Here is a 25,551-nt window from a genome sequence, read left to right as displayed (position 1 = left end):
TCCTGAACGTGCCACCATCTCTACCACCCCTTTTCAAACCTTGACCCTGGACAGATGGCCTGAAGCCCCTCCCTTTCAATACCAACTGTTGCCCCAGTAACATCTGTTACATATAGGGGGACAGTGTGCACTGAGAGGGCTCACCAGGACACTTGCCTAACCCTGTGAGGAGGACTGAGATTTCATTTGTTGAGACCAGGCTGGAAATTTAGGAGACACTGGAGGATGCTGCAGTTTACAGTGGAAATTGTGGAAAAGGTGCTCATGCAGTAAACACTCATAGAAAAGTTCTGTCACACTGTAAAGCTTCACCGCTCTCATTTAGCAAACAAAGGTTTAACATCAAAATTATTTGCCAAACTTGGTGTAAAGTCTTGAGATTTTCGTGTCTTTTATGCGGAAGAAACAGAGGATATTGGGTTCAGTTTGCAGAATGAGTCTCTCACTGTGTCACATGGGAGGGTGGGCTGGATGGAGTGCAGGATTAAAGATGCTATCTCTTCTCCAACCTTCCACTGTTCTGGATTAATGTCTAATGTAACACTGTGGCCACTGAGCCCAGATCAGCTGCTTAATTCTCTTTTATCCGCTTGCTGCAGAGCAAATTGAAGAGAGAATATTTTTAGCCAAAAGAAATAAAACACCCATAGGTGATGTAACATTTCTAATGAAACTATTATGCTCACATTTTTTAGATGCTTTTAAATCTGTGCTGTGGTGTGATATTCCCTCAATCGTTCATAATTTGCTGTGAAGGCAAAACATATTAATTTTAGATAGAAGTAGCTGTCTGGTGTGGAGAGGAACATCTACTGAATGTACCAGATAAAAACTCCAAACAGTTATACTAATGAGATGTTGGTTTTAACTGTTAGTTTAGGTAAGTGGTGCGGTATTTGAATAAGTACACAGATCATAAGGAGCATGTTTATAGTAATTGCTAATGTAACTCTAATCATGGCTTATAACCGCATCCCGTGTCAATCCACTTATTCATGTGTGCTCCAGAAAATGAACAAAGAGGATGCCATGGTGTGGCTTCTGTCCTTAAGCGGCACAGATGTGATAGATGGGCTTATCTGTGGGAACGGTGCAAAACTGTTGATTTGAATGGATCATAACTGAGGTGGGGGATCATATGTTTTCCCACACCCCAGTTTTATATTTTTTAAGTATAAACCCATCGAAATGTATTTAAACTGAGTCATTAAGCTAATAGGAATCTGCATAGATTTGGTTCTTCTCTGATCTAATTAATATGCTGTGACAAAAGGTTTTTTCTAATGACTTTCTGCTAAACAAACTGTAAACAGCGAGTGTAGCAGATGGACAAATGGACAGATGTTGCTAACAGAAAGTTTACAACCTGAGCTTTCCATCAGGCCCCATCTGTTGCTCCTGCGCCTGGTACCTCCCTCTACCCTCCTCCAATGCTTCTCGTCTATATCCTCATCAGCATCTATCACAGAACCCTCTAATGCTCCCTACACTGCACTGGCCTAAATGAATGACATCAGCATTTGACCTCTCGTCTGGCCTAGTCTAACCCTCAATAAATATAAATAAAGGCCAAATTAATGGCATATTATCACATCTGAGCACTGCTTAAAAGGGTTTTAACATCTTTCACACCATGGTGCTTTTTAGTTTTGCCAGCTTGGTCCACTCTGAAAAGTACTTTTGAAAATATACAAAGCAAGATACAGTAAATGATTATAAAGGCTGGCATGTGTACAGGCCAGCCCAGTTTGCAAAGTGATCCTGAACCAGAGCTGTGTAAATGTGTCTAGATCATGCCAAATTTACTGACAGATTACCAGAGCAAAGAGACACCCAGAGTTACACTCTTCCTTGCATTATAATTAGGAAGAAACTAAAATCCCTTTTCAGTTTTTCCTCTCCCTTCCTCCACCTCTAATGATCTCCCACATCTCTGGCAGCAGGGCATGCTGGCTGCTCGCTCTCTCAGACACCATGGCCCTCCTACCTTGGCTGTTTTTTGTGCCGTCTTCGAAAAGGGACCTCCATCTGTCCCTACACTCAGCCTATTGTGGTGTCCCAAAGCCCAGCAACTTCCACAATGCAGTGGGCGTGCAGAGGGGGGCCAGGGTAAACACGACAGCATCCAGATCCCATTAGAAGCTCTTTAACTCCTACACCCCAATACTCTGAGAACTCTGGGAGGAGAAGGCCCACCCCTCATCCTCATGCACACAATGTCACCTCTTACTCCCTGCCATAGGTAATGAGTCTGTGAGCTACCCTCTTTCCTCCCCTCCCATGTACATCTCCTTTTTTTCTCTCACCATTGTGGACAAGCTGTTATTTTATATCTTCTTTAGCATTATTTTTCTGACCTTATTAATAACATTTTTTGAACTTTCCTTAAATTTCTTATATGATAATGCAAGTAGTGGAGTTCTCTCTTTTTTTAAAGTTACATTGACGTAGAGAACCATCCTTGGATATTTATTAGAGTTGAGTGAATTCATGTCTCACTAAAATAAGTTTAGGAATGGTAGTCAAGTCAGATATAATGTGGTAATAGATAGAACCAGGGTCTGGAAAAGTTAACAAAGTTTTATATTTAATTGCTTTCACCATGTTCACCATGACCAACCCGATCCTCATCATTTTAATTCCCCCTCCTCCAATCCTTACAACTTCTCATAACGCCAGCCTTGCCACCTTTCATTGTTTTCCTCTGTCTCTGCCCAAATCTCTTTCTCCATCCATCTCCTCATTCTTTCTTCTACCAGCTGCTCCTCTAAGTCTTGGGCGTCTCTGTTTCAGGGTGCTCCACCTCTCAACCTGGGCACTCAGATCCTTATGCTCCCCACAGAGGCGTGCATGTGTGTGCACGTGTGTGTATGTGTGTACATGCGCACTGTGGCCCAAGAGGAGGCAGGCAGGGTGGGGGGGTCGTCTCTGTGTGCTAGCCCCAGCTTAAAGGCAGAGGGATTACCGGCACACAGACACTGATTAAAGCCTTCCAGCCTCCTATGGCCCCATTAATACAATCTTAATCACAATGCTTTATCCCTCAATCTAGCTCCTATGGATCAGGACCTTTTCATTTTAGTGGGAGCCACTCTTGTTTGGCCAGTGGATTAAGTGCACTGCACACAGAAACTAAAATATAAGCACAAGAGAATGAGACGGAAAGAGCACAAGCCTCATACTGCACTTCAGAAACTCTGCTAGGTCAGATTTCATATTTTACTGTTTTTTACTGTGATGTCAGCTTCGTACGGCAATGAGTTTAATTAGCATTATTTCATGTTGTTATTAGGACTTATGTTGTTGGTATGTATAATGTATAAAAATAAAAACCACAAAGAGTGCAAAAGTTTAGGAATCAAAAGTTGGAGTGCAGCTACACTGATTCTCTGTGGGCTGATATCTGACGTGACCTCACTCTCCCAGGGGACTGAGCCACAGGTTGCGCTCTGCTGCCTGCCGCCTCGGCCAAGATGGCATTACAGAGCATGCATTGCCTACTGAGATACCCTCATGCCCTTATCATAGATAAGAGCCACTTGATACACTCCATCTGTGTTACCTGTAAAGCCACCTGTAAAGTACTTTTTTGTAGCACATTTTGAGGTATTTATCATTATCGTTTGCATCATGAAATATTAATTGAATACAAAAAACTAAACCTAAAATTTATTTTAAATTCATAGCATGCATGTCTTCTTCTGAAATTGCCCCATGTTACCATCAAACTACATCTCCACCACTATGCCCCAATCCCCCAAGACTGTCCTGCATCTCTGTGTTTTGTAATCTTGTATCCAAAGTTAATTTACGTGGATTATTTCTATATCCACCCACTCATGTATTTGGACTCAGGAGGATAATCCACATACCCTGCCCCCCACCATTTTTGCCGTAACAAAACAGCAATGACACAAAGAGGGTGTGCGCCAGCTAACTCTGCCAATACTTTCTCACAGGCCAAATGTCTGCCTGTGTGCAAAGCTATGTGTCATTCCTATGCCAAGGCTGACATGCAGGAGCAGAGAGGACAAACTCTTGAATGAGGAGCAAGGACCTCAGTCACCTTTTCTGCCCTCTCCCTCTTTTTCCCCTTCTCCTTTTTACCTCTCAACACACTGATTCCCCTTTCCCTCTCTCATCCCTCTCGCATGCTCTCACTCTCTTCTTTCTCTCTCCCCAAATTGGCCCAGCTGTCCATCAGCCCCCCGCAGTTCCCCCAGCTGTCTGCCCTCCCCAAACGAGAAACCCCACAACAATACAGGTCACAGGTCAAGAGAAAGAACAGGCTGCGTTCACAATGGACCAGTGGCGCCCAGTAAAACAATCATTCCCTTTTTCTTCTCCAGTCTTTTTCCACTGTTGCCAAGACTGGAAAAGACAAACCTTTGGAGAGGTAGCTGAAGAGGAGGGGAGTTCTCTTGGACAACAGCCTCCGAGGCACCTTCGCCTTTTACAATTGTCTAAAGGACCACAATGATAAACACTCGTACACACCAGCTCTTGCTCTCACCACTCCATCTTTGCACTCTACCACCCCGTTCTTTGTTAATTTCAAGAGCCATCATCATGTCCTTCAACACCATCATTAAAGTCAAAACTGAGACTTTTAGAGTTAGTTGAATGATATAAATGTGTTAGGAACCTAGCCAGTATATACTGAGACGATCTGGAAATAAGCATCAGAATACTATATTTTATAGCCTCTATGTGGAAATTTAAATTTTAAAAAAGGCTTCATGGTATGTATGTTGGTTACATTATTTCCAAAGTAACATTGACAAAGACATATCAATTAATACATAACATCCATATTCATATGCTTTGTCTTTGAACAGAAGTCTGGAGCTTTTCTCTTTTTTTAGTTACTCTGGATGTATTCTTTGAAAATGAGTTCTTGCCCCACAGTGTTTTGGCATGAGCTGGATGGGAAAATGGGACATGTGGGAGAAAAAGCGAATGTTAGAGACTCCGAAAAGCCTCTGTGACACATTCACCTGTTCCCCAGAGCTGTTTTCCCATGGCCCACAACAGTCTCCCGCCTGACCTGATAGAAACCCTGGAGCAAGCCTCTGAATGACATCATACACACACACACACACACACACACACACACACACTTACTCACACATCCTGCAACAGATCTCTTTTGCCCAGCCACAAAGTACGCCTTTATTCCACAACGTTAGTCTTATACATTTTCATTAGTTCTGAAATCAGTGTGTCCATGTAAGCCACTGTGAAACACAGAGACACAAGGATCTAATCATAAACTCTCCGAAGTCTGTGATTCCTTTTTCAGTTTCTTATTTTTGAGTTTGTGTAATGGCATTGAAGGCACTATCAAATAATGAGTTTCTATCATTTAACCACGTGCCCTCATGCCATTAAAGTATTGAGAAAAGTTCTTATTTGACTTGTTAGAAATCTGTCATGTACTGTGACAGTACAGTACAGTAAAACAGATGAAACTGACTGTATTGGTTCACTAGTTAAAAATAATCACTTAATTTACTTGATTTGGATTTTGTAGCAAAATTACAGAAAATAATCAAAATCACTCATATGACCTGTGGTACTTTAAGTGGGGTCTGGGGACTGCCAGCAAAAGCAGGAAAACTTCCATCTTAGTATACTAAACACATGACAATGTGAAAATGCAAAAACAGGTCTAAACCTCACTATATTGTTAGAATTCAACTGGTGTCCCAGTCAACTGGTATATAGTAGGTATACTGCATATACTCAGGTATTTGTATTGCTGACTGTTGGGAGAGATTAACTCTCTCTCGACTTGACATTTAACTACAGAATGACAGCATAAGAGAAGAAAACTCATGGCAAGCATTGTTACTATGGAAATAGTATATAATATAAGAATATTTATTCAATTAAGTGCGAAACAGCAAAATATTTACAACAGTACAGTATGACAAAAATTGTAACACCAAATGAACAAGTACCTGAAAGACCTCGAATAAATAATTTAAATACAGTACAGCTGCCATGACTGACAACAAACCAAGAAGACAGTGAAACAAAAACTGTGCTGAGAAAAATATTTAAAAAAAGGACAAGACATTATCAAAATAAATATTAAATACAGATATAAATAGATGCATTGCTTTTCTTATGGCAAGAGGGGCATTGGCAGTAGGCCTCAGTTCACCATTTGGGTTGGATGACTTTTTGAACAATTGTTGATATGCAGACTTGCAAATCATGTTCTCATGTTTTTGTTCAATCTTTACACTTTGAACATCCATGTGATGCTTAAGCGTGGATATTTGATTTGGTAAACTATTCTTTACCTCCACTCTGTAACAACTGAGTGGGCAATTTTTTCAGAAATAATTATAATCCAAATAACATATAATCATAACAAAAACAAATAAATAAAATATTAAAAATTATGGGTGTGTGCTTGTATCAGGTAGATCGAGTTGAGGTGATGAGTCTCTCTCTGAGCATTCAGCGCTCTCTCACAGTATTAGACAACATAAATGCAAACCATTGTGTCTGTACAGTCAGTACCATGACTGTGATTTTACAGCAGTTTATTCAGGAGCAGTGCTTCTCCAGTTCCAGTCAGATTTCAGATGGTGCCCATCTGAGAGGAGACCAGGTGAGAGGGAGTGAAGGGGTCAAAGGCCACATCCAGGGGCAGCTCATAACGTGATGCCTGAAAGAGTGGATGGCCCTGAGGCCCCCCTGGTAGGCCGCCAGGCGTGGAAGTGGGGTAATGGTGGGATGAGAGGTAGTGGGCATGGTGGCCAGGGTGGGTTGTGTAGTTCCTCTCTGACTCGTGGGGAGAGGGCTCCTGCTTCAGGGCAAAGTTGCCACTGATGCTGAGGGGGGGAGTGAGGGGCCCATCGTATGGTGGGGTGCCGCTGCTGCACTCATTAGGGGAAGGGTTATCATAGGCTGACCCCTTGAATCCCTTCATATGGAGGAGATGGGACGCCTCCAGGGAGCCATAGGGGGGGCTGGGAAGGCCTGGGGATGGGTAGCTGAGGGGATGGCCACCCTGACCCCCCACACCACCCAACCCTGGGCCTCCACACTTGTCCTCCAGCTTGTTGAGCATCATCGAAGTGGGTCCCAGCTGCAGGCAGCCAGCAACTAGGTTACTGGTGGGCTGAGACAGACCTTTACACAGCATCTCCACAAAACCATGGCTCTCGGGGGACTGGCCATTCTCAAGCACCTCCGACAGAGCCCAGATATAGTTGCGGGCCAGCCGTAGAGTCTCAATCTTTGACAGCTTTTGTGTCTTGGAATAGCAGGGCATCACTCTGCGCAGATTTTCCAGGGCATCATTCAGTCCATGCATGCGTGAGCGTTCTCTGGCATTGGCCTTCATCCGCCGGGCACGAAACCTCTCCTGTCTAGCTTTGGTCATCTTCTTCTTCTTAGGGCCTCTCCTTTTGGGAGCATTTTCTCCATTTAGTCCATTCTCTTCATCATCCTCTTCCTCTTCCTCCTCCATATCCTCACTGCCCAGTTCTGTGCAGGAGTGAATCCGGCCCCCTGCATTAAGGCCATGGTGTCCCCTCATCTCCGGGCTTTCCTCTCCATCCTGAGAGCTGCCGTCCTCCTCCAGCCAGCCGAGGGAGCTCACCAGCTCACTGACATCTCCGCTCTTTCCAAATGGTTTGGTCATCATTTTGATCTGATGAGGAACAGCACAAAATATTTGTCAATCAACCAACGCAACCTCCAGTGCTTAATATCTATAAATGTAGTTGCATAAAGCTGCTCCCTAATATTTATGATTTTTTTTGTTTTGTAATTGATTAGGGACAGGAACTAGAACAGCATCCTGGCATCTGGTGACTGGCAATTCATGTCCCATGAAATACATAATGAGTGCTCTCATTTCAGCACTGCAGAGTGGACAGCTCACTCTTGAAGAGCTGGTACAGTACCTCTGTTTGGATACATACCAAGGCTATTTAGAAGAAGCCACCCAATAATTATTTGAAAAACATTACATTGTGATATTCTAATATTAAGGAACAGAATACTGTTTTTAGAATGAGGTGGCTGAACGGTCCCCTGCTGTTATGCTGTGGTCGTCACAGAGACGCTGTCAATCTGGGACACGACGGGATTTACTCAGCATATAAAGCTCAAAGATTAAATAGGCAACATAGAAATCAACAAACACGTAGACAAGCCACACACAGACTGTTTATAACGTTACAGACGAGTGAATTTCTCTGCTTTACTTTTATTAAATCTTTACATCTTGCAGAATAAAGGCATAGGCTATAGCCTAAACATTATAACGGAATTAATGCAATATCTTAATAAAAACAACGTAGCCCTAGGTAGATAATTTGCTATTGTTTTGGGGGGGGGGGGGGGAAATTGTCCCACATAATTATTGTGCACTAATGCGTAAAAGTGGGACAGATTACTATAATTTATGAATTCAGAACTTTAGGCACCCGATTGTGTCTGAGCATAATTAGGCTACAGAAACAATTACATGACTTTTATTGCAGCTTATAAAAAACGACAATGAATTTTATTAATCAGCTTTAGTGGATTTTATTCGGACCCCTGGAAGGCAACACAAGTGCGCCTAAAAGTGCACGTGCTGAAATTAGTAGCCCAAATTTGGTTCACTAATACCCAGTTATATACCCAAGTTATATTTCTGATCTCTTTCTTTATATTACACTTGGACCTAAAAATGAAAAAAAAAAAAAAGTAAACTCACCTGTTTGGATTCACTGCTCACTCTGCGAAAAATAACAAAAATCTGGCTAATTCAAAAAGCCCAGCAATTGTCTAATTAATCCAGAGTCGCTGCGTTTCTGCCAGTGTCCAAAACTCTTCCGCTCCTCAGATAGCCATGCGTGCTCATGGAACTTTCATCTCCAAATGGCACGATCGGGCTGATTTTTTTGCCTTTAGCCGGGTGAGGCCCCTCCCTCCTGCGCCCCACCCACGACCAACCCATTCAAACGCGCGTGGCTGTCTCGTGGCCAGAAGTTTCACCCAGCAAATGTGTGAGGGAAAGAGAGAGAGCGCGCCTGGGTGCACGTGTAGTGAGTGATTTATTAGTAAATTAGGAGGTCCTGAGTGATTGTCGGACGAGTCAATGCAGAAATATCTTGGGACGCTTTAAAACACAGTGGAAATATAGAAATATAAATATGACCATCACAAATTATGTTCAGGACACTTGATATAGGTATAAGGAGCATATCTGATGTTACATCGGAGCGCACGGTGCAAACACACATATAAAGTAGCTGTACCCACATTTATATGACTTGGTTTTCACCAGCCACAGTTATGCTCTCCACACCGCACAAAACACCCACTTGCTTGGAGCTGTAGATTTTACACTAATAATCTGCCAAAATTATTTGGCTAGACACTTGCATAGTTTATTCTTCACCATCCTCTCCCTCTTTTGTCAAAAACACCTCACCTTATTTCCTCTTTTCCAAATCTGTAACAAGATATTCTGTGACCTGTTTTGGAATTTCAGTTTTGGACACAATTTGTAATTGCTGACAGCAGATAGGAGAGCCAGGAAACTCAATATCTGTTTGGTCGCCTGTCCCAATCTGGGATAATGTTGCGGCCAGATCAGGCAGAAATTAAGTCCTGCATATAGCCTAATTTGTTCCTCTTAAAAGCGGCATTGTGTTGCCTGTACATCTTCACACTTGGAAATGTTGGAAAAAAAAACAAAAATTCCAGTGTTCTGATTTATTGTCATGTGTGGGTTAACTATATTAATCGATTGTCTATCTCTTCATTAGTCGGTTGGATTAGGAATTTTCCACTTAATTAAACACAGTGTAGGCCTGTTCTTCGCTGAGTAAAGGGACGCTCTTCCATGTGTGCCTATGTAAGTGATTTTGACAGCTTGGTGTGCAGAGAGCAGGTGTGTGCGTCATTTTCCCAGTCGTTGAACTGTTTTCTTCCATTTTTAGCGTCATAATCTGCCTCCAAATACTGTCTTATTATTGAATGGATTGGTGCAAGGATGAAAAGAAAGGTAGGCATATAACTCTACCATGGCAATGAAAATTGCAAACATAATATAATAGCCTACCGTATTAATAACGTTACTAGTCTATAAATTATTTCAGGATTGGAGTGATATAGGCTAGGTTTCCTGTGTTCGGTTCATTTCTTTCTTTGTTTTTATTAGTTTGTTTTGTTTTTTATTGTTTTTGTATTATAAAGGTTCGTCACGTCATTAGCAGGACGAGGACTACAAGACTTGACTTTTCAACTCAATAGAGCCCGTGGAAGAAATTATTATCTGACCTTTATTGTTTTTACACTGATTGTAGATCAGTATTGAGCATTTCCCCCAGTTTTGACTACAAATGCCTCGGCATAATAAACGCCCGCCAGTCCTCGTGCGTGGCGAGCCGCAGCGCAGTGGGGGTCTATTGTCATCACTGGCCATTGACAGCCGGGGTCTAGCGACTCGCACGTGCCCCCGCATTGATCCCATTGAGCAAGCGATTGCGCACAGCTGTGCTCGAGACGAGTGAGACTGAACTCTGCCAACAGCACTGTGGGCTCTCCGTGTTTACAAGTGTGCGATATACTTCCAAAGTCTGGAAAAATAAGACATGGTCACGTGGCTAATCGGCAACATCGCGTAAAAACGGGCACTTATCCAACGATTTATTGAACAACAGACCCTAACAGATGGCTGCATATAAGAAGCGTTGGGGGTGGGGCATCTGTTGCTTGGATGCTCACGCGTCACTCGCTTGGCCAAGATGATGTCTCGTGCTGAAACAGCATTTATCCACCTCGCTAACGGCCCTAATCACTCCTGGTCAGTGCACTGGCCACAATGGCATGTGGACAGAGAGGAAGCGGAGCCCTATGCTTTGTGTGTATGTGTGTTTGTGTGTGTGTGTGTGTGTGTGTGTGTGAGAGTGTGTGTGTGTGTGTGTGTGTGTGTGTGTGTGTTGCCCCATGTGAACCAGACATTGCATGTGTACTGCAACAACTCTAGACTAATGTGATGTGTCCAAAACTCCCCAGGTACATGCACTCATACCCCCTCCACACACACACACACATACAATGCCCTTCAGTCCCATGAGTGAGCATGGCCTCCACCACACCTGCAGCCTGCATAGGGAATTGGAGCCACGCAGTCTCCCACAGTCCCCATCGGTTTCCCAAATGACTGACTGAGTGACGGAAAGGGAATTGTATCCTGCTCCCATTTAAGCAATAACATAGATAGCCAACCTTCTGGAAGAGGTCATGGTGAGCACATCTGATCTGAACCAACTTTTGATGAGTTTACATGACTTTATCATTATCATTATATTATTATTTACACATTATCTAACAAATTGAGTCATTTATTGACTTTATTTGTGCATAAGATGTTTAAAGTTTAGAAGAACATTTTGTTTTTGGTGTTTATTATGTGAAGTTGTATGTGTAACATTATGGCTACAAAGACATTCTGCTGGAACTGTTCAAAACAAGTTTTTTTGACAAAATTTGACCAAAAGAGTACCAGTCTTGCATTATCTATTTAAGTTCTGTTGTTGCTATTAATGGAGATAACCCCCTTCCTTAGAAAAAACACTGCCACAAGTGAGTTGTCTCTCGCTCTTGTCCCTTGGGACTCAGAGTGGAATGGGAGGGATTCGTGCGCTGTGCTGACAGATGGGTCCTTGTTCCTGTCTTTTTCTTCATCTCTATCTCCCTCTCCCTCTTTCGCTAAAACACAGACACACTCACACACACCAAGACTGCACGAATACAATAGGAATTAAAGCTCTACACACATGCTCTCTGCACCGCTCCTGAAAGCTGAGCCCCTTGTAGTGATCATAAAAGATGGAGGGAGCGTGGATTTGTGAGAGGCGCAGGCGTGCTAAGAGGTGGGGGGGGGCTGATGTGGCACAGAGTAGTGAGGCTGTAGGGGTGATGAAATTATATTGTTATCCAGCTAAAATTAAAAGTTTGGTAATGTCAACCATTTGCGTTCATTTGTACATTTAAGGTTTATCTGTAATGTTTTTGATAGTTTTGAGAGTTTCTAGAGCTACTCTTTCCTGTGCACATGCATGTTCTGTAACTGTTTTCGAACTGTCTGCTTTTTATTTCTAAGCTTTACAATAATTTGTCCGTTAGTGTTAAGAAGTCCCAGGGCTCAGTTCTCTCCATTTGCTGCTCACTGAGGCTGAATAGGGTTACATAGCAGACTTTCCTGAGGGAGAAACTGACAGGCCTACTGACTCTGCTGCACACTGGGGAACGTTAATGGTCTAACACACACACAAAGTGGTGAATCCTGGACTTTTAACCTCAGTTAAGTCTCTTGATAAAAACTGATTCATTGGTTCATTTTATATTATATCCTCAAGGTTCTTTTTAAAGAGGACATTGTATGTAAGTCAAAATGTTGAATCACTTTAAAATTGAACATCAAGCCAAAAATATTTCTTCATACTCTGAAGGAGAGTGTAGCGTGTTTGTCTCCATGTGTAAATAAAACTATATTATACATGGAGAATGCTTCATAAATGGAAGCTTACAAATGCAAGTTTTCAAACTGTGTCACCTGCAGCCCTTACATACAGTGTACCTCTGCACATCAACACACAACATGTAGACTCAAAAAAAGGCATGTGTGTGAATCGATGCCTCGCAGACAAGTGGACTGTTACCTTTATTTGCTTGTGTAGGTAATATAATAACACGTTTGACGTCACACCCGCATGTAAAAACTTTCTGGAAAATGGGATTCCATATCCATAAAACTATGGTGTCAACAACTCAGAGTCTCCCAGATCACAAAGTATGTTTTGATAAGATCTTGCAGCATTTCATTCAGGCAATATGAGCAGATTGTTTGCAGCTTATTCCTCTTCCTTTGGGCTAATGGATTTGGAAAACATTCCAATCGGACAGAAATGTAGCTACAGAATGGGAATCAGGCCTGGGGGCAATTCTCACTAAGTGGAGAGAGAGCCATTAAACAAAGGTGCCTGTGGTTTCATATTCAGGATACTTTACAACCTCCGTCCCAGGACATCAACAGTGTTTTTGGGTGTGCTGTTAGAGGGGGCAGAAGAGGGGGAGGAGGATCCATCTGCCATGCTGCCGGTCCTCAGGGAGATGGGCATATCCCAGGGGTGTTTTGGAGAGAGAGGGGCTGAAAGGATTACACCCAACCACTAATCAACGACGGTAATCTGTGGGCCCCCATACAAAATCCCCTCCGATCCAAACAACAATTTGGGACAGAAGATAAAACCTCAGTGTACGGGGACATCTTACTGATGTTGAACAACCTGACAAATACAAGGACAAATACAGGTGATTTTTAATTGGAGAATCAACTGTGGAGGTGTAATTGGCAAAGAGCCATAGTGTCTCTGTGATCAGGTGCAAGTGTCCCACAAGTGGCCTAGTCTGATTCCCAGTGTGACCATTATGCAAATACAGCAACGAGACAAGCCTGCAACATAAATTAGTCTAACGGATAAAAGCACTTTTCTAATGAAATCAAATTGCAATAGCTTTTTCTTGTAATATATTTTAGCATATACAGCATAATGCTAACTTACAAAGTATTTCTAAATTACATGGTTCACTTTTTGAATTAGACTTATTTTCATTTCTGTATGAATCAAAAATGTTTGTTCATTTGTTTGTAGTCTTAAAGACAAACTTCTAACAGCTGATTTCATGCTGTCTCAAGGTGAGCCCTGCAGAGCAGGTTTTCCTGAGCCTTATCCAAAGACTTTGTCACAGCAGGACTCGACACAAGGTGCAGCTGCTGAGCTGTTGTCCTGGCAGGTCTTTCCATCCGGTGAAAGAATAGCAGGGAATCAAGTTGCCACTAGTTTCATGGTCCCTTGTCAGTATGGTTTTTGATGTCTGGGGTCTGGGTGGGGTCTGAATCTGGCAACGGTGGGTTTAAAGCTCCGCCGGACTATAGACGAAGCTGCCTAATGATGGTGCCAGTCCTCCAGGGCATAGGGAACCGGAGCATCCTGGCCTGCATCTCCTCTACCTCCTGCAGTATGCCCATTGGCTAGGCAGCCTCTAAGCTCCCTATCCCCATAGCCTCATTGTTTAGTGGGCCCGGCACTGTCAATATTAAGCCTGGCTAATGTGATCTAGAGGCAGCTGGAGCAGCGATTATTACCATGACACAGCCGAGTGAGGGGTGTAATATCATTAAAAATAAATCAGGTGGTTTGGAGATTTGCTGTAGCAGGGGGGGACTTTGAATGGCATTAGGTGGGAGAACTGCCATAATTTCATTAGTCAGTTGGGGAACCTCAGAGGATCTGTTGAAACATTTCCTTTAAGTTGGAGTAATTGAATCTGCTTTCACAACACTGCAAACAAAATGAAAGAAAGGGAAAATTATTATGGTAATTTTCTTTCAAAATCAATTTCAGACATGTTAAGAATTATACAGACACCAAAATATCATAATAGGATAATATTTCAATTTCCTAATTACTGCAGATAGCCTACTGAAGGTAATCTATTTGAAAGCAGACATAAAGGATATTCCTGTTGTTATTATTAGCCTCTTGTGGTGGATTATTGTTGCAAATGATGAGGAAAACGTGAGGCACTGCTAATCTTCTTAAAATGCTTGACACTGAGCTGTCTGCTCGGCAGACTCATCAGCAATCAGCTGGCTGTAGTGAATAAGCCGCTGACAGAATATATTAACATCTCAAAAACAAAATAATAAGATATTCCATGTTTTATATCATTATTTTCCTGTTATTTTAATAACGGGCTTGGTCGGAGTGACTTTGTTGAGAGGTCTTTTTTCATTCCTCATTTTGCATGTTCGATCTGCTATTAAAGGGCCAGAAGTGCCGTTGGTCTCGCAGCAAGGGTCTTATGCCGCTATTGTTTTGAGGCTCGAGACACATAAACGGTGATTTCAAGGCCCATTGAGCGCGCGATGGATCGTGCGCAAAATCCGCTGACGAGTGGAGACCATTGATTATTGGAGGAGCTGGTGGAGTGACGCTAGACGTTGTAAATCTGTCCGTCGAAACATGCCTCTCTCAAACCCCCCATTTAGATAGATAGATAGATAGATAGATAGATAGATAGATAGATAGTGTTTTGGGTTTTTTTTTACTGTTTTTGTTGTTTATTTATTCATATCTCGTCCATCATCAAATTGTTGTTGCCTTGCAGGGTCGCATGTGTTGGATCAAAACTTGCTACTTGAGATAGATTCAATTAACTGGCAAGAGATTTTTTTTTTTACTGAGTTGCAGCCGCTGGCTTTATGGGGTCGTGTAAACTATTCCTGTTGTGTACTAATGACATCTAGTGGTACTATATTAAACTACAATCTCCCTTTGGTTTAATGTATCTTTACCACATACAGTAAGAGTCTGTGTGGTGGTGGAAGAAGTACCACAATACTGAAAAAGTACTCTACAACTACTATGGAAGTTGTAAAATTTAATTTAAAAATTGTAATAAAAAGTATTAAAGGTATACTCACAATGACCCCTGTTAGTGAGTTAATAATTTTGACTGATTATTATATTTGACACATTTCTGTGTAAACAGCATTTCAGTGTTGTAGCTGGTTGAGGTAGGGCTTTAAATATACTTGGACTCTGTTTAATCTTTAATAAAGCACCATATTTTATAAGATTATCATGGGTTTTGTGTTTTGAATCTTAATCTGCAGAGTAATTACACAAAGGAACTACCGATGACAAATAGATGGAGTAAAAATATAATAATTACCTCTGAAATGTAGTGAAGTAGAGATAAATCAAGTAGCATTAAATGAACAGAAACTCAGCTGTAATTCTCAAATCATTTTTATGTGTCATTACACACTAATTGGCATATTTGCTTAAATCTCTACTTATTTTGGTCAAAATATTCAACAATAATGGTAAAAAAAAAAAAAAAAAAGGAATGTGGCAAAAAATCTGTTAAGAGTAAACATGGCTGCACACAGTATCCATTTATACATAATTAATACCTCAGGCCACTCAGAGTTCCTTGTGCACAGTCCAGGCAATGAACTATGTGTAAATCTTTTATTCAATCTTCAACCCTTACTGAGAAAAAACATATTTTAGAGTTTAAATTTGGCTCAAATCATGGTGAAATGTTTCATATCTTAGTCTCCTATCTCTCTTTTTGGGACATGTAGAATCAGTGCCAGTTTCTCTACTGGAAACAGGAGGAAGAGAGTATCTGGAGAGCAGATACATCAGCTAAAATAGAGCAACCTATTATTAGCTACATGGTGGTTTATTAATGAGAAACAGTATTTGTTCATACTATTATTTAATATATAATAGTATGAACAAATACTGTATGGTATTATTCGACTATATACCATACCTCTTATAACACCTCTACACAAAAATAAGAGACTGATGTTAGGTTAAGGTCTGTATATTTTATTAAGCTTAACACAGAAACCCTTCTCGTTGCTACTTCGCTCCCCCACACACACAAGCACACAAGCACACACACATGCATTTCTGACCCAAATACAAGTATGTGCTTGGAGTCATACAGCTGAGCCTGGTGCTCTCTATATCTATTCTACACTAAGGATTTCATCTCCACACCTCCTGCGTTTTGCTTCACTAACTCACACACATGCTCTTCCATACATCCACCTCTGCCTCATCCACCTGCCAGTCCCTGAGCATCATCGGCATCATCAACCTGCTTTTCTCCTCGCCCCACCCCTCCACGGGATACACACAACTGACACACTTTAACTCATAGCTTGATATCTCCTCTCAGCAGCCATACCAGCAGCTGGTGCAGAGATCTGAGACTACGTTTATTGGCTGTCCAGAACAGGATAGGAATGGCTCCTAAAAGAGAACCCTCCGTTAAGAAGTCTCCTTCACCAGTGTCCCAACCCAGACTGGGACCCCCTTTCCCCTGCCTCCCTGCAGCTCCTGCAGCTCCAAAACCAGCTCCAGAGCAGAAGCCTAGGATGCTGCGTCCTTCGGATTCACCATTTGACCCCAGTACTTTGGAGGTGAGTAGAGAAACTGCAGTGTACTTTTTGTTACAAAGCTAATGCGGGGCATTCATACATACTTTATGTTCTGTTGATCGATTTTATTCCATCCTTAGTATAGTGTTTGATCATCTTAGCCAACAAAGTAAACCTATACAAAATAGTGATATGTTGTCAGATGTCAATTACTAATGTAAAACATCAATTGTTGGTTATTTGTAGCTTTCTTTGACTCTGAAGGTAACTAGACAGGCAAAGCTCTCAGCATCAATGAGAGTGAATCTAAGCTAAAAAAAGAAATGGAGCACTGAGGATGAGGCAGTCAGTCAGTCAGTGGCCTCCTTAGGGAGAAAGAGGCTGTTCCCTGCCAGAGTACATGTGCTATTTCTTTCATCAGGCAGGTGATCCCATCAAATTAGTAACCTAACCTTTGTGACCTAGACAGTTGCAATTGTAAAATAACTTAAAACTCTAAATCAAATATAAATTTAAGTCAAGTGTTTACTGTAAATTAAAAATGTAAATTTTTACTTTACAAATCTTTGTTATTTGACAAAACTACAAATCAACTGCAAAGAGAGTAAAGAGAGTATACTTCCTGATAGGTCTGTACTGATGACAGCTTGTGAGATACATCAGAGATAAAACCGGACTAATATATCAGAGGGACAAACAGTGTTTATTGATCATCACTGGCATGTCATAGATATATTAGCAAATGTTAGCTGCTAAACCACTATAAAGTAGCTAACAACTATATATACCACTGTATTTAAAAAATACAGCATATAAGGCATCAAGTAAATACCGTCATTATTTCATAGTTTGTCCACCAGCAAATTCTTTACTTCATCACATACATACAGTACTAAAATATCAATCAATATCACTATTGGAATACTAGTAAATTTTGCATTTACTTAACTATTATGGCAGTCTAAAATATGAGTCCCATTTCTTCAACCCTCTGAATGACTGGAAATTAAGTATCAGTATATACAAAATGTCAGTAAATAGATGTAGCTGCTTTGACTACCCCGGAGAGGTAGAAATAGATGTGTTGAAAAAATTCAATTTCTCATACTGATGCCCACATTAGACTTTGCACTAATGTGCGTTAGCTTTGTTGGTGCTTCAGCTTCATTGCCATCCTCATATGCTGAGTGTAATTTTTTGTGTGCACTGCATGGTTTCATGGGGTGACTGTCCCATTTAGCCTGTGAGCATATCTGTACCATATTAAGACCCCCTCTTCTGCTCACAGTGGGACCAGACACATGACAGGAGGCCAGAGCTTCTGCTGGGCAAAGACAGTACTTTAAGAAATGTGGCATCAGTCCATGATCTCACTGGCCTTAGAGTAATCCATCATTCCTGCATGGCCACATCCTTAATGCAAAGCCAAGCAAAGTCACTCAGTGCAATTATGCAAGTGGGGTCAAAATCACCAAAGTCAAATATACACCACCAGGGGACGAATAAAACATCTTAAAATGGTGTCCTAATCTGGGCACACATCACTAAATATAGGTTTCATACGTACTAACATGCCCATATGTGCAGTGGAAGAGATACTGGTCACTCTTGTCCATACTGGCTATGAAGAGATCCTTCTTAGTGCAGCTCTTATGTAAGAAGCAGAGAACAAAATCCACAGACCACCTTTCCTACAAAATGCATTCCATAATTCAGCCGAAGATAATAAGAAGCTTAAGCAGTCTGAGTTAAACAGATCAGGAGCATATATTCCAAAATCATTTTATGACATTCCCTCTTTGTCTCTCTGGTACAATATTTCCTTTCTGAGCTGCAGGGATAGTAACACGATTGTAAATTTTGTACTAAAAAGAACATCAACTGAAGATATCACTTGATTTGTCTGACTAAAACTGCTAAAACCTCATAATTAGCTTCAGTTAGACTTTAGAACACGTTTTTGCACATAAAAAGGACTGTGGATTTTGTTCCCCATCTCTTGCACTGGAGTTGCACTAAGCAGGACAGGAGTAATAAACACAGCGACCAATAATTCCTTCAATGTACATATGGGCATGAGTGTATTGTCCTATAAACAGACAGAAAAAAAAGTGAACCCATCCGAGCAGTTTGATCAGCATAAATGACATTTAGCCTTCTTGCTCTTTATTTCTGCTATGTAACAAGTTATAATTCCATGTACATATCAACTGAATCATAAAATGCAATTTTTAAGGAGCTTTGAGGCATATATCACACGTACCGCAAATCACACATCATCCCTAGACCTTTGTTCCTATATAAGGAGTGTATGGTTGCTCAGGGCCCTCGTACGGTGACGTCATTACGTACTGCTGCTAGGGTTTTCTCACCCTGCCTCTCAGAACCGTCACACATTCTTTGGTTCGCCGACGCCTCGGACACACCTCAGCCGACACAGCCATGGTGGGTTTTTCGTTCCACTCGACTTAACTTAACATTACACGCAATTCTTGTGTAGTTAGCTAACAGTGTAATGCATTAAGAAAATCTGTTAAGTTTTGCAAAGATGTTAAGTTGCGTTTGAATATGTGGATTGGCTCCTTGGTCGCTAGCGGAAGTGCAACTTTTGAGAAGCTAGCTAACGTTAGCTTGCACGGTAGCTAAAGTTAACAATTACACAATAAGCTAAATAACGTCACCAAAGTACCCGCTCGTAAATGTATTATTTCGCAATGTGCTACACTTGGGGAATATGTGGTTTTAGTAACGTTAAATCTAACTAACTGAAAATTGTCTAAAAGCCTTTGAAGTTAACCGGAGTTAGCTTTGCACTCCGTAGTATAAGGAACCATCTTCATTTAGCCTAATTTCTCTTTGAACAGTCTGACTTCTCGGAAGATCAAATCCTCGGTGAGTTTTGAGTTTTATGTTGTGACATATTTCAGACCCCGCTTGTTTTGCATGCTTTCATTTCTGCTTGATTCAAATGGCACTTTGCCCTGTGTCTCCACTATCACCCTGCTCTATGCCCGCCTCCTGTCATAGTAGTACTGGTTTTAGACTAACGTTAGGTTTTTCTTCTTTATTTCCGTACTGTTTCATCACTTTCCACTTGCAACTGCTTGTCCTTTCCAGATTGAATTTAACCTGGATCAGATTCATGGTAAGTCAGTGTAAAGGGTCCGCCTTAGCATTAAACTGATGGCTATTTCGGAGTGTTCAGGGTGTGATCTGCATGTTGGTTTTGGATAAACCAAATCTGTTTTAACTGTGAATGAGGCGCTTTGCACTGTTTGGTACGTCAAAATCAGTCACATTTTGCATATAACGTTGTAATACTTACTGGCTTTCACTGTGTGTTGCAGTGTTTTTGTATGTAGTCAATCATGCATTAGCAGTACTTAGAAAGCCAAACATATTCAAAGCTCATATCTGTTCTTGTTGTTCTGTTGGACTGTAGTCATTCCTGGTTATGTGAGATTGCCATAAACTTTCCCTGTTATCTTTCAAGCGGCTCATCTCCACGAGATTGCCCTTTTTTGGTGCTGGATCCAGTGGTGGATGGTTTTTGTCCTAGGGCTGGTTTGTTTAATCACCGTTGACATAATAGGCTATGGCTACTCTTCACTCTCCTCCTACTTTCCTCCACTCCTCTAATACCAAATATGGTGTTGGGGAAAAGTGCTCTCATGCCAGAAGGGAAGAGGCGCATTCCTCAGAACAGGAAAAACTCCACAACAGTGCCTGAGCTTTTTTGGGAGAATAGCTTGTTCCATAACATTAGCAACAGCCTGCTGCCCGGATATTGTGTAATCCAAACCTATGTCTCGCTGATTGCTAGATCTTAGCTTAGCTCTTTGTTTGGCTCTTGAGATAAACTAGAATGCCTGTTGTTAGATCAAAGCAAAATTAATCAATCCTGTGATCAGTGACAAGATTGCATCATTGCTGATAGTTGATCAAGCTTAAACTTATAAATTTATTAATGTTAATACTATAGATGGCTCAGGTACCTCACATCCTTATTGACTGTTCAACAGCACAGTAAAACATTTATGTCAAAGTGAATTCGGCAAGCAGTAGAGGTGTGTCTAGTAAAAGTGATGATTAAAACTTTGAACCACTGACACTGATTAATCTTTTGTTTGCTACCATAAAATGAGTGCCAAGTTATTAGAGATGTCTCTTATCCATGCTGAAAGGGATACATAGCGCAACATTACTGCTTTCACATTAACACACACAAGTTTGTTTGTTTGTACTATAATTTTTGGAGGTGATTGACTAAATTTTTTAAATTATGCACAGTTTTATGCTGTATTTCTTGTAAACTAGTTTATACATTTGTGTTGTTTATCAAGTAAAATAGCAAAACGTGTTGGTTACAACTATTCAATTAAGATTACCTGCTTTTCTTTTTTTTTTTTTACATTTTCTATCAATGCCTTTTGTTTTTGTTCGCTCTGAGGATAGTTTGCCTCAGTCGACATTCGCAAACCAATCATTGCTGGTTGACGTAAAATGCATCACTACTGGTGCACCAGCACCAGAAAGTCATCACAGACACCAGATTTAAAAAATCCAGTATACTGCGAAATATGGAGAGATTTACCTGGCGGTGATGGGCTTAATCAGCACTGTGTGAACTTATTTGGCAAGAGCTTGAATGTAACGGATGTTCATTTATATATAAAAGTCCTGCACAGCTTTACAGATTATAAATCTCTTTAAAATGTTTAACCTCAGCAGCTGTTTTCCTCACTTTCCCATTTAACTTCAGAGCTTTATAATTATTTTTTCTAACATACTATGTACATATCTCTTTGCTCATTTATATATTTATACAGTAATTCAGACACATCTGATGTCTTTGGAAATGTTATCTGTTATTGTTTTGCATGTTGAAACTGCAGCCAAGATGACAGTGCATCTTGTGTCAAATTGATGCAACAGTTTTGCCTTGTTCCTGATGGTGTGTAGTGAAAATATCATTGGCTGACCAGATGACTAACACAAATATGTTATTTGCTGAATTGGGGAAGTTGGAGGGTGTTTTCATTGTCAGCCAGCAGAGTACAGAGAGTACACTGGTTTTAGTGGTTGCACCACACTCTCCCACGTGGGTGTAAATAATGTGATATTAATTCAAATAATTGCAGAGTTCAGTTATAAAAATGTAAATCCTGTGTGTTTGAACAAATTTTGTCTGCACAACATCAGCATGGAGTGACCCATAGAGAGGTGTACAATGTATTATTGATTGTACCAGGTAGACTGGCTGGAATTATCTTTCCTAGAGTGACATATGAAACTGATGTAGGCTTGTCAGTGTCGCTGTTTGTCCTGCCTGCTCACTTTAAAATTAGGCCTGCCAGTAGAAAAGCAGATAATTTACAAGCTCAATCACTTTTCATAATCTGTGCTTTCTCTAGTCTGCTAGTTTTCTTCTTCACAATCTGTCTGGACGCTTTTCTGTTCTTTACTTTTTTCAGTTGCCTTACTGTCTCCATATCATCCCTCCATACATCCCTGTTCAACTCTAAATTGTTACAATGATTCATATCCCTGCTCTAATTTATTGTGTGTGTGTGTATCCTGCAGAGTTTAAGGAGGCATTCCTGCTGTTCGACAGGACAGGAGATGGGAAGATCAGCTTCAGTCAGTGTGGGGACGTCATGCGGGCCCTGGGACAGAACCCTGTCAACGCTGAGGTGCTTAAGGTCCTGGGCAACCCCAAGGCTGAGGGTGAGGGAGAAAAATTATATTTACTGGGAGTTGTGTCTTTAATGTAAATTGTTTGATTGTCACTATGCTGATTTTTGTCTCAAAATTCACGTCTTTCACTATGTTGTACTGAGTGTGCTGAGAGACTCAGACTTGCCTAATTAATTCTGTTTTGCCTGTGTTTTTGCAGAGATGAATACCAAGATGCTAGATTTTGAGCAGTTCCTGCCCATGTTCCAGGCCATCGCTAAGAATAAAGATCAGGGCTCCATGGAGGATTTTGTGGAGGGACTGCGTGTCTTTGACAAGGAGGGCAACGGCACAGTAATGGGGGCAGAGCTACGTCACGTCCTCACCACGCTAGGCAAGTTACAATTATATCATATACCCATAGATATCACTTAGCACTTTTTACTTAGAGGAAAACTGAAAAAGTGTAATCCCCAGAATGGAAAGCTGTAAGTTGAATTAACTGTAATAAGAATGTACACGGCATGAAAAGTAAATGAATTGCACGTTTGTAAATTTGTTTTGCTTCAAGGATTTTTTGCCATCTAGTGTGTAAATTTATTCGCATTATTTTACTTATCTTTCCTTATCCTTTGCTTTCACATCTAAAAAATCATGTTAATGTCACTCACATTATATAAGTAAACGTTTTATATATTCCATTTTCAGGTGAGAAAATGACAGAGGAGGAAGTGGAGACGCTCTTGGCGGGACACGAAGATGCAAATGGCTGCATCAATTATGAAGGTGAGAGTCTAGGAAATAAGCAGGACCAAGATTGTAGGTTCACCATAATTAGACTGATGGTGTGTGAAAATGCTATTGCTATGAATCTGAAAATTACTCCGTGTAACCATTCTACCCAGTTTTGGCAAGGCGATAATGAAACACTGGTCATGCCTGACACCGAATGTTGACGTGAAATATTGTGTAATTTGAGGAAAAATAATAGTTTGAGTTTCTGTAAAGTTTTATGTAAATCCTGTTTATCTAAATGTAATACCAAACTGACTACAGTAATGCTTTGATGTACTCCTATGAAGAAGTGGGTGTCTATTCATGTTAGCATCGTCCGCCTCCAAGTCATTAATTGACTGCTTTAAGAGGCCATGTATAATGTCAATTGCTGACAGTGTGTTCAATGTTCTTCTTCCACAGCATTTGTCCGCCACATCATGTCAGGCTGAGGGCCGGTACGGGCATTGGGTATACCATGAGATGGCACCTCCAGGCTTCCCTGCATTAAATAATCCACTACCATTAGGCTTTTCTAACACTAATAAATTGTAGTTGTGCTCCTCATATTGCCAAACAGCAACAATGAGCTGTTGCAAAGTAGATTTGACCCGTAGATGCCTGTGGGAAAGCCTGGTGGTCCCTCTCATCTTTAGTCCTGATGTTTTGACCCATGTGTAGCCTCCTGCTGTTCTGTCTATCCCTCCTGCAGCCCTCTGTCTTGGCCCTTGGCTGCAGCATGCCCCTCTGCATGTGTCTGGGAATCCCCTCAAGTTTATAAGGGGATATGGTGGACACACAGGGAAGTGACTGGTCTCATTCAGGGAAAAGACTGGTGGCCACTGTCGAGTCATTTGAGCTGCTGGGTGTGGAGATCATAAGACAGCTCTTCTAATCTCATTTGCATGTCATTGGTGCTATAAAAACAGGGTTATCCTCAGTTGGTGTTAGAGGTGCTACTCTTCTCGCAGATAATTGACAACCAGTTCATTACCTTGTAGACATGTTTTTAGATTCAAGTATTGCCACCAGCTTTGGGAGAGTGGACCAGTCCCTTTTTTCTACTAACCAGAGAATTGCAATAAGTTGCTCTTGTGCTGATTGTGTTCTCCTCTGTACTGACGGAAGCTGAATTTGTAGCTGGCCGCTCTCTGACTGGACTGTAGCTCCCTGATCTTCTCCCCTTTTCTCTGCTTCTCAACTAGAGGAAAGCATACAGCGAGGATGGCTTCTCTAACCAGCTCTTCTTGGATCATAGACATGGCCAAAATGCTTTTGGCTGAATAGGAGATAGAGATGATTACCTCACCTCTTTCTCTCAGTACCTTCTTCAGCCCTTTTTTTTTCTTCTGGGTGATCGGAATATGGGGGATCTGCCTCCAAATGCAGCATCTCCCACCCAGCCTCACCAAAGCTGGATGAGGAGAGGGGCCTCAGCTCCACATGCTGTAGTTGGAGTAGGTCTCTGCCATAATGTAGTCGATGTGTCTGACATTTGTCTTTCTCATCTCTCTTTACAGAACTGGTCAGGATGGTCATGAACGGGTGAAGACGAAGAGCATCCCACTTTTTTTTTTTTACCCTGTCACATGTACCCTCTTTTTGCAGTTGGCATTCTACATTCCCCCCACCCTCACCCCCCCAGCCTTTTCCATGGATTCATCTTCCTCATTTAATTTAAAAAGTGCCTTTACATTCCCCACAAAAGACAACGTTTGACCCTGGCCATTGCTGCCAGTACATTCACACGTGACCAACTTGTATGCATTCAGGAGTCTTTGTGCGTGCATTGTTTGCAATAACATTCCAAAATGCAGCACTTAAGACTTCTTAAATTTGGATAATGATATATTGTAACTATTGCTACTAGTGTGTCAGTATTGGATGGGACATTAATATATATGCATCGTAACTGTTAGCGACCTACTGTATCATTGGCTAAGACTTGCTTTGGCTGAGGAACATGTTCCTCTGATATCACGGTAAACCAGTATATTCAAAGCCATACTATCATGAGGTAGAAAGGAACATTTCAAATGGGTTCCCATGTTTTTAATTCACCCTACTTTTGTTGCTGCATTTAAATAAATGTCTTTCCTCAAAACCTA

At 41.3% G+C, this 25,551-nt stretch overlaps 2 protein-coding genes across 5 annotated transcripts; one reads left to right on the top strand and one right to left on the bottom strand.

The window, feature by feature from the left end:
• Positions 1-5,850: 5,850 nt before the first annotated feature.
• Positions 5,851-9,005, bottom strand: neurod4 (neuronal differentiation 4). Its single transcript, XM_044351211.1, has 2 exons — positions 8,729-9,005; positions 5,851-7,672 (listed from the first exon to the last, which is right to left on the bottom strand). Exon 2 carries the CDS (start codon positions 7,664-7,666, stop codon positions 6,596-6,598), a length of 1,071 nt encoding a protein of 356 aa, XP_044207146.1. The 5' UTR covers positions 7,667-7,672; positions 8,729-9,005; the 3' UTR covers positions 5,851-6,595.
• A 10,284-nt stretch (positions 9,006-19,289) lies between these two features.
• zgc:153867 (uncharacterized protein LOC337226 homolog) lies at positions 19,290-25,551 on the top strand. Of its 4 annotated transcripts, XM_044351212.1 has the most exons (8): positions 19,290-19,438; positions 19,858-19,885; positions 20,111-20,138; positions 22,577-22,720; positions 22,890-23,063; positions 23,378-23,455; positions 23,867-23,901; positions 24,964-25,551. In XM_044351212.1, exons 1-7 carry the CDS (start codon positions 19,305-19,307, stop codon positions 23,893-23,895), a joined length of 615 nt encoding a protein of 204 aa, XP_044207147.1. In that variant the 5' UTR covers positions 19,290-19,304; the 3' UTR covers positions 23,896-23,901; positions 24,964-25,551. The 4 variants fall into 4 exon arrangements, with proteins under 4 accessions (XP_044207147.1, XP_044207148.1, XP_044207149.1 ...); XM_044351213.1 differs by lacking the exon at positions 23,867-23,901; XM_044351214.1 differs by lacking the exon at positions 20,111-20,138 and having other exon boundaries at positions 19,356-19,438.

Source organism: Thunnus albacares, chromosome 5 (assembly GCF_914725855.1).
Source record: "Thunnus albacares chromosome 5, fThuAlb1.1, whole genome shotgun sequence".
NCBI classification, from domain to species: Eukaryota; Metazoa; Chordata; class Actinopteri; order Scombriformes; family Scombridae; genus Thunnus; species Thunnus albacares.
This window is presented reverse-complemented; position numbering and strand designations above follow the sequence as displayed.

What these genes read in the sequence shown, in the direction of transcription:
- neurod4 (XM_044351211.1), bottom strand. Translation starts at nt 7,666, where the DNA reads ATGATGACCAAACCATTTGGAAAGAGCGGAGATGTCAGTGAGCTGGTG.
- zgc:153867 (XM_044351213.1), top strand. Translation starts at nt 19,305, where the DNA reads ATGGTTGCTCAGGGCCCTCGTACGGTGACGTCATTACGTACTGCTGCT. An exon ending in CCTCAGCCGACACAGCCATG is followed by an intron (nt 19,439 to 19,857) that starts GTGGGTTTTTCG and finishes CTCTTTGAACAG; the next exon opens with TCTGACTTCTCGGAAGATCA. An exon ending in CTCGGAAGATCAAATCCTCG is followed by an intron (nt 19,886 to 20,110) that starts GTGAGTTTTGAG and finishes TGTCCTTTCCAG; the next exon opens with ATTGAATTTAACCTGGATCA.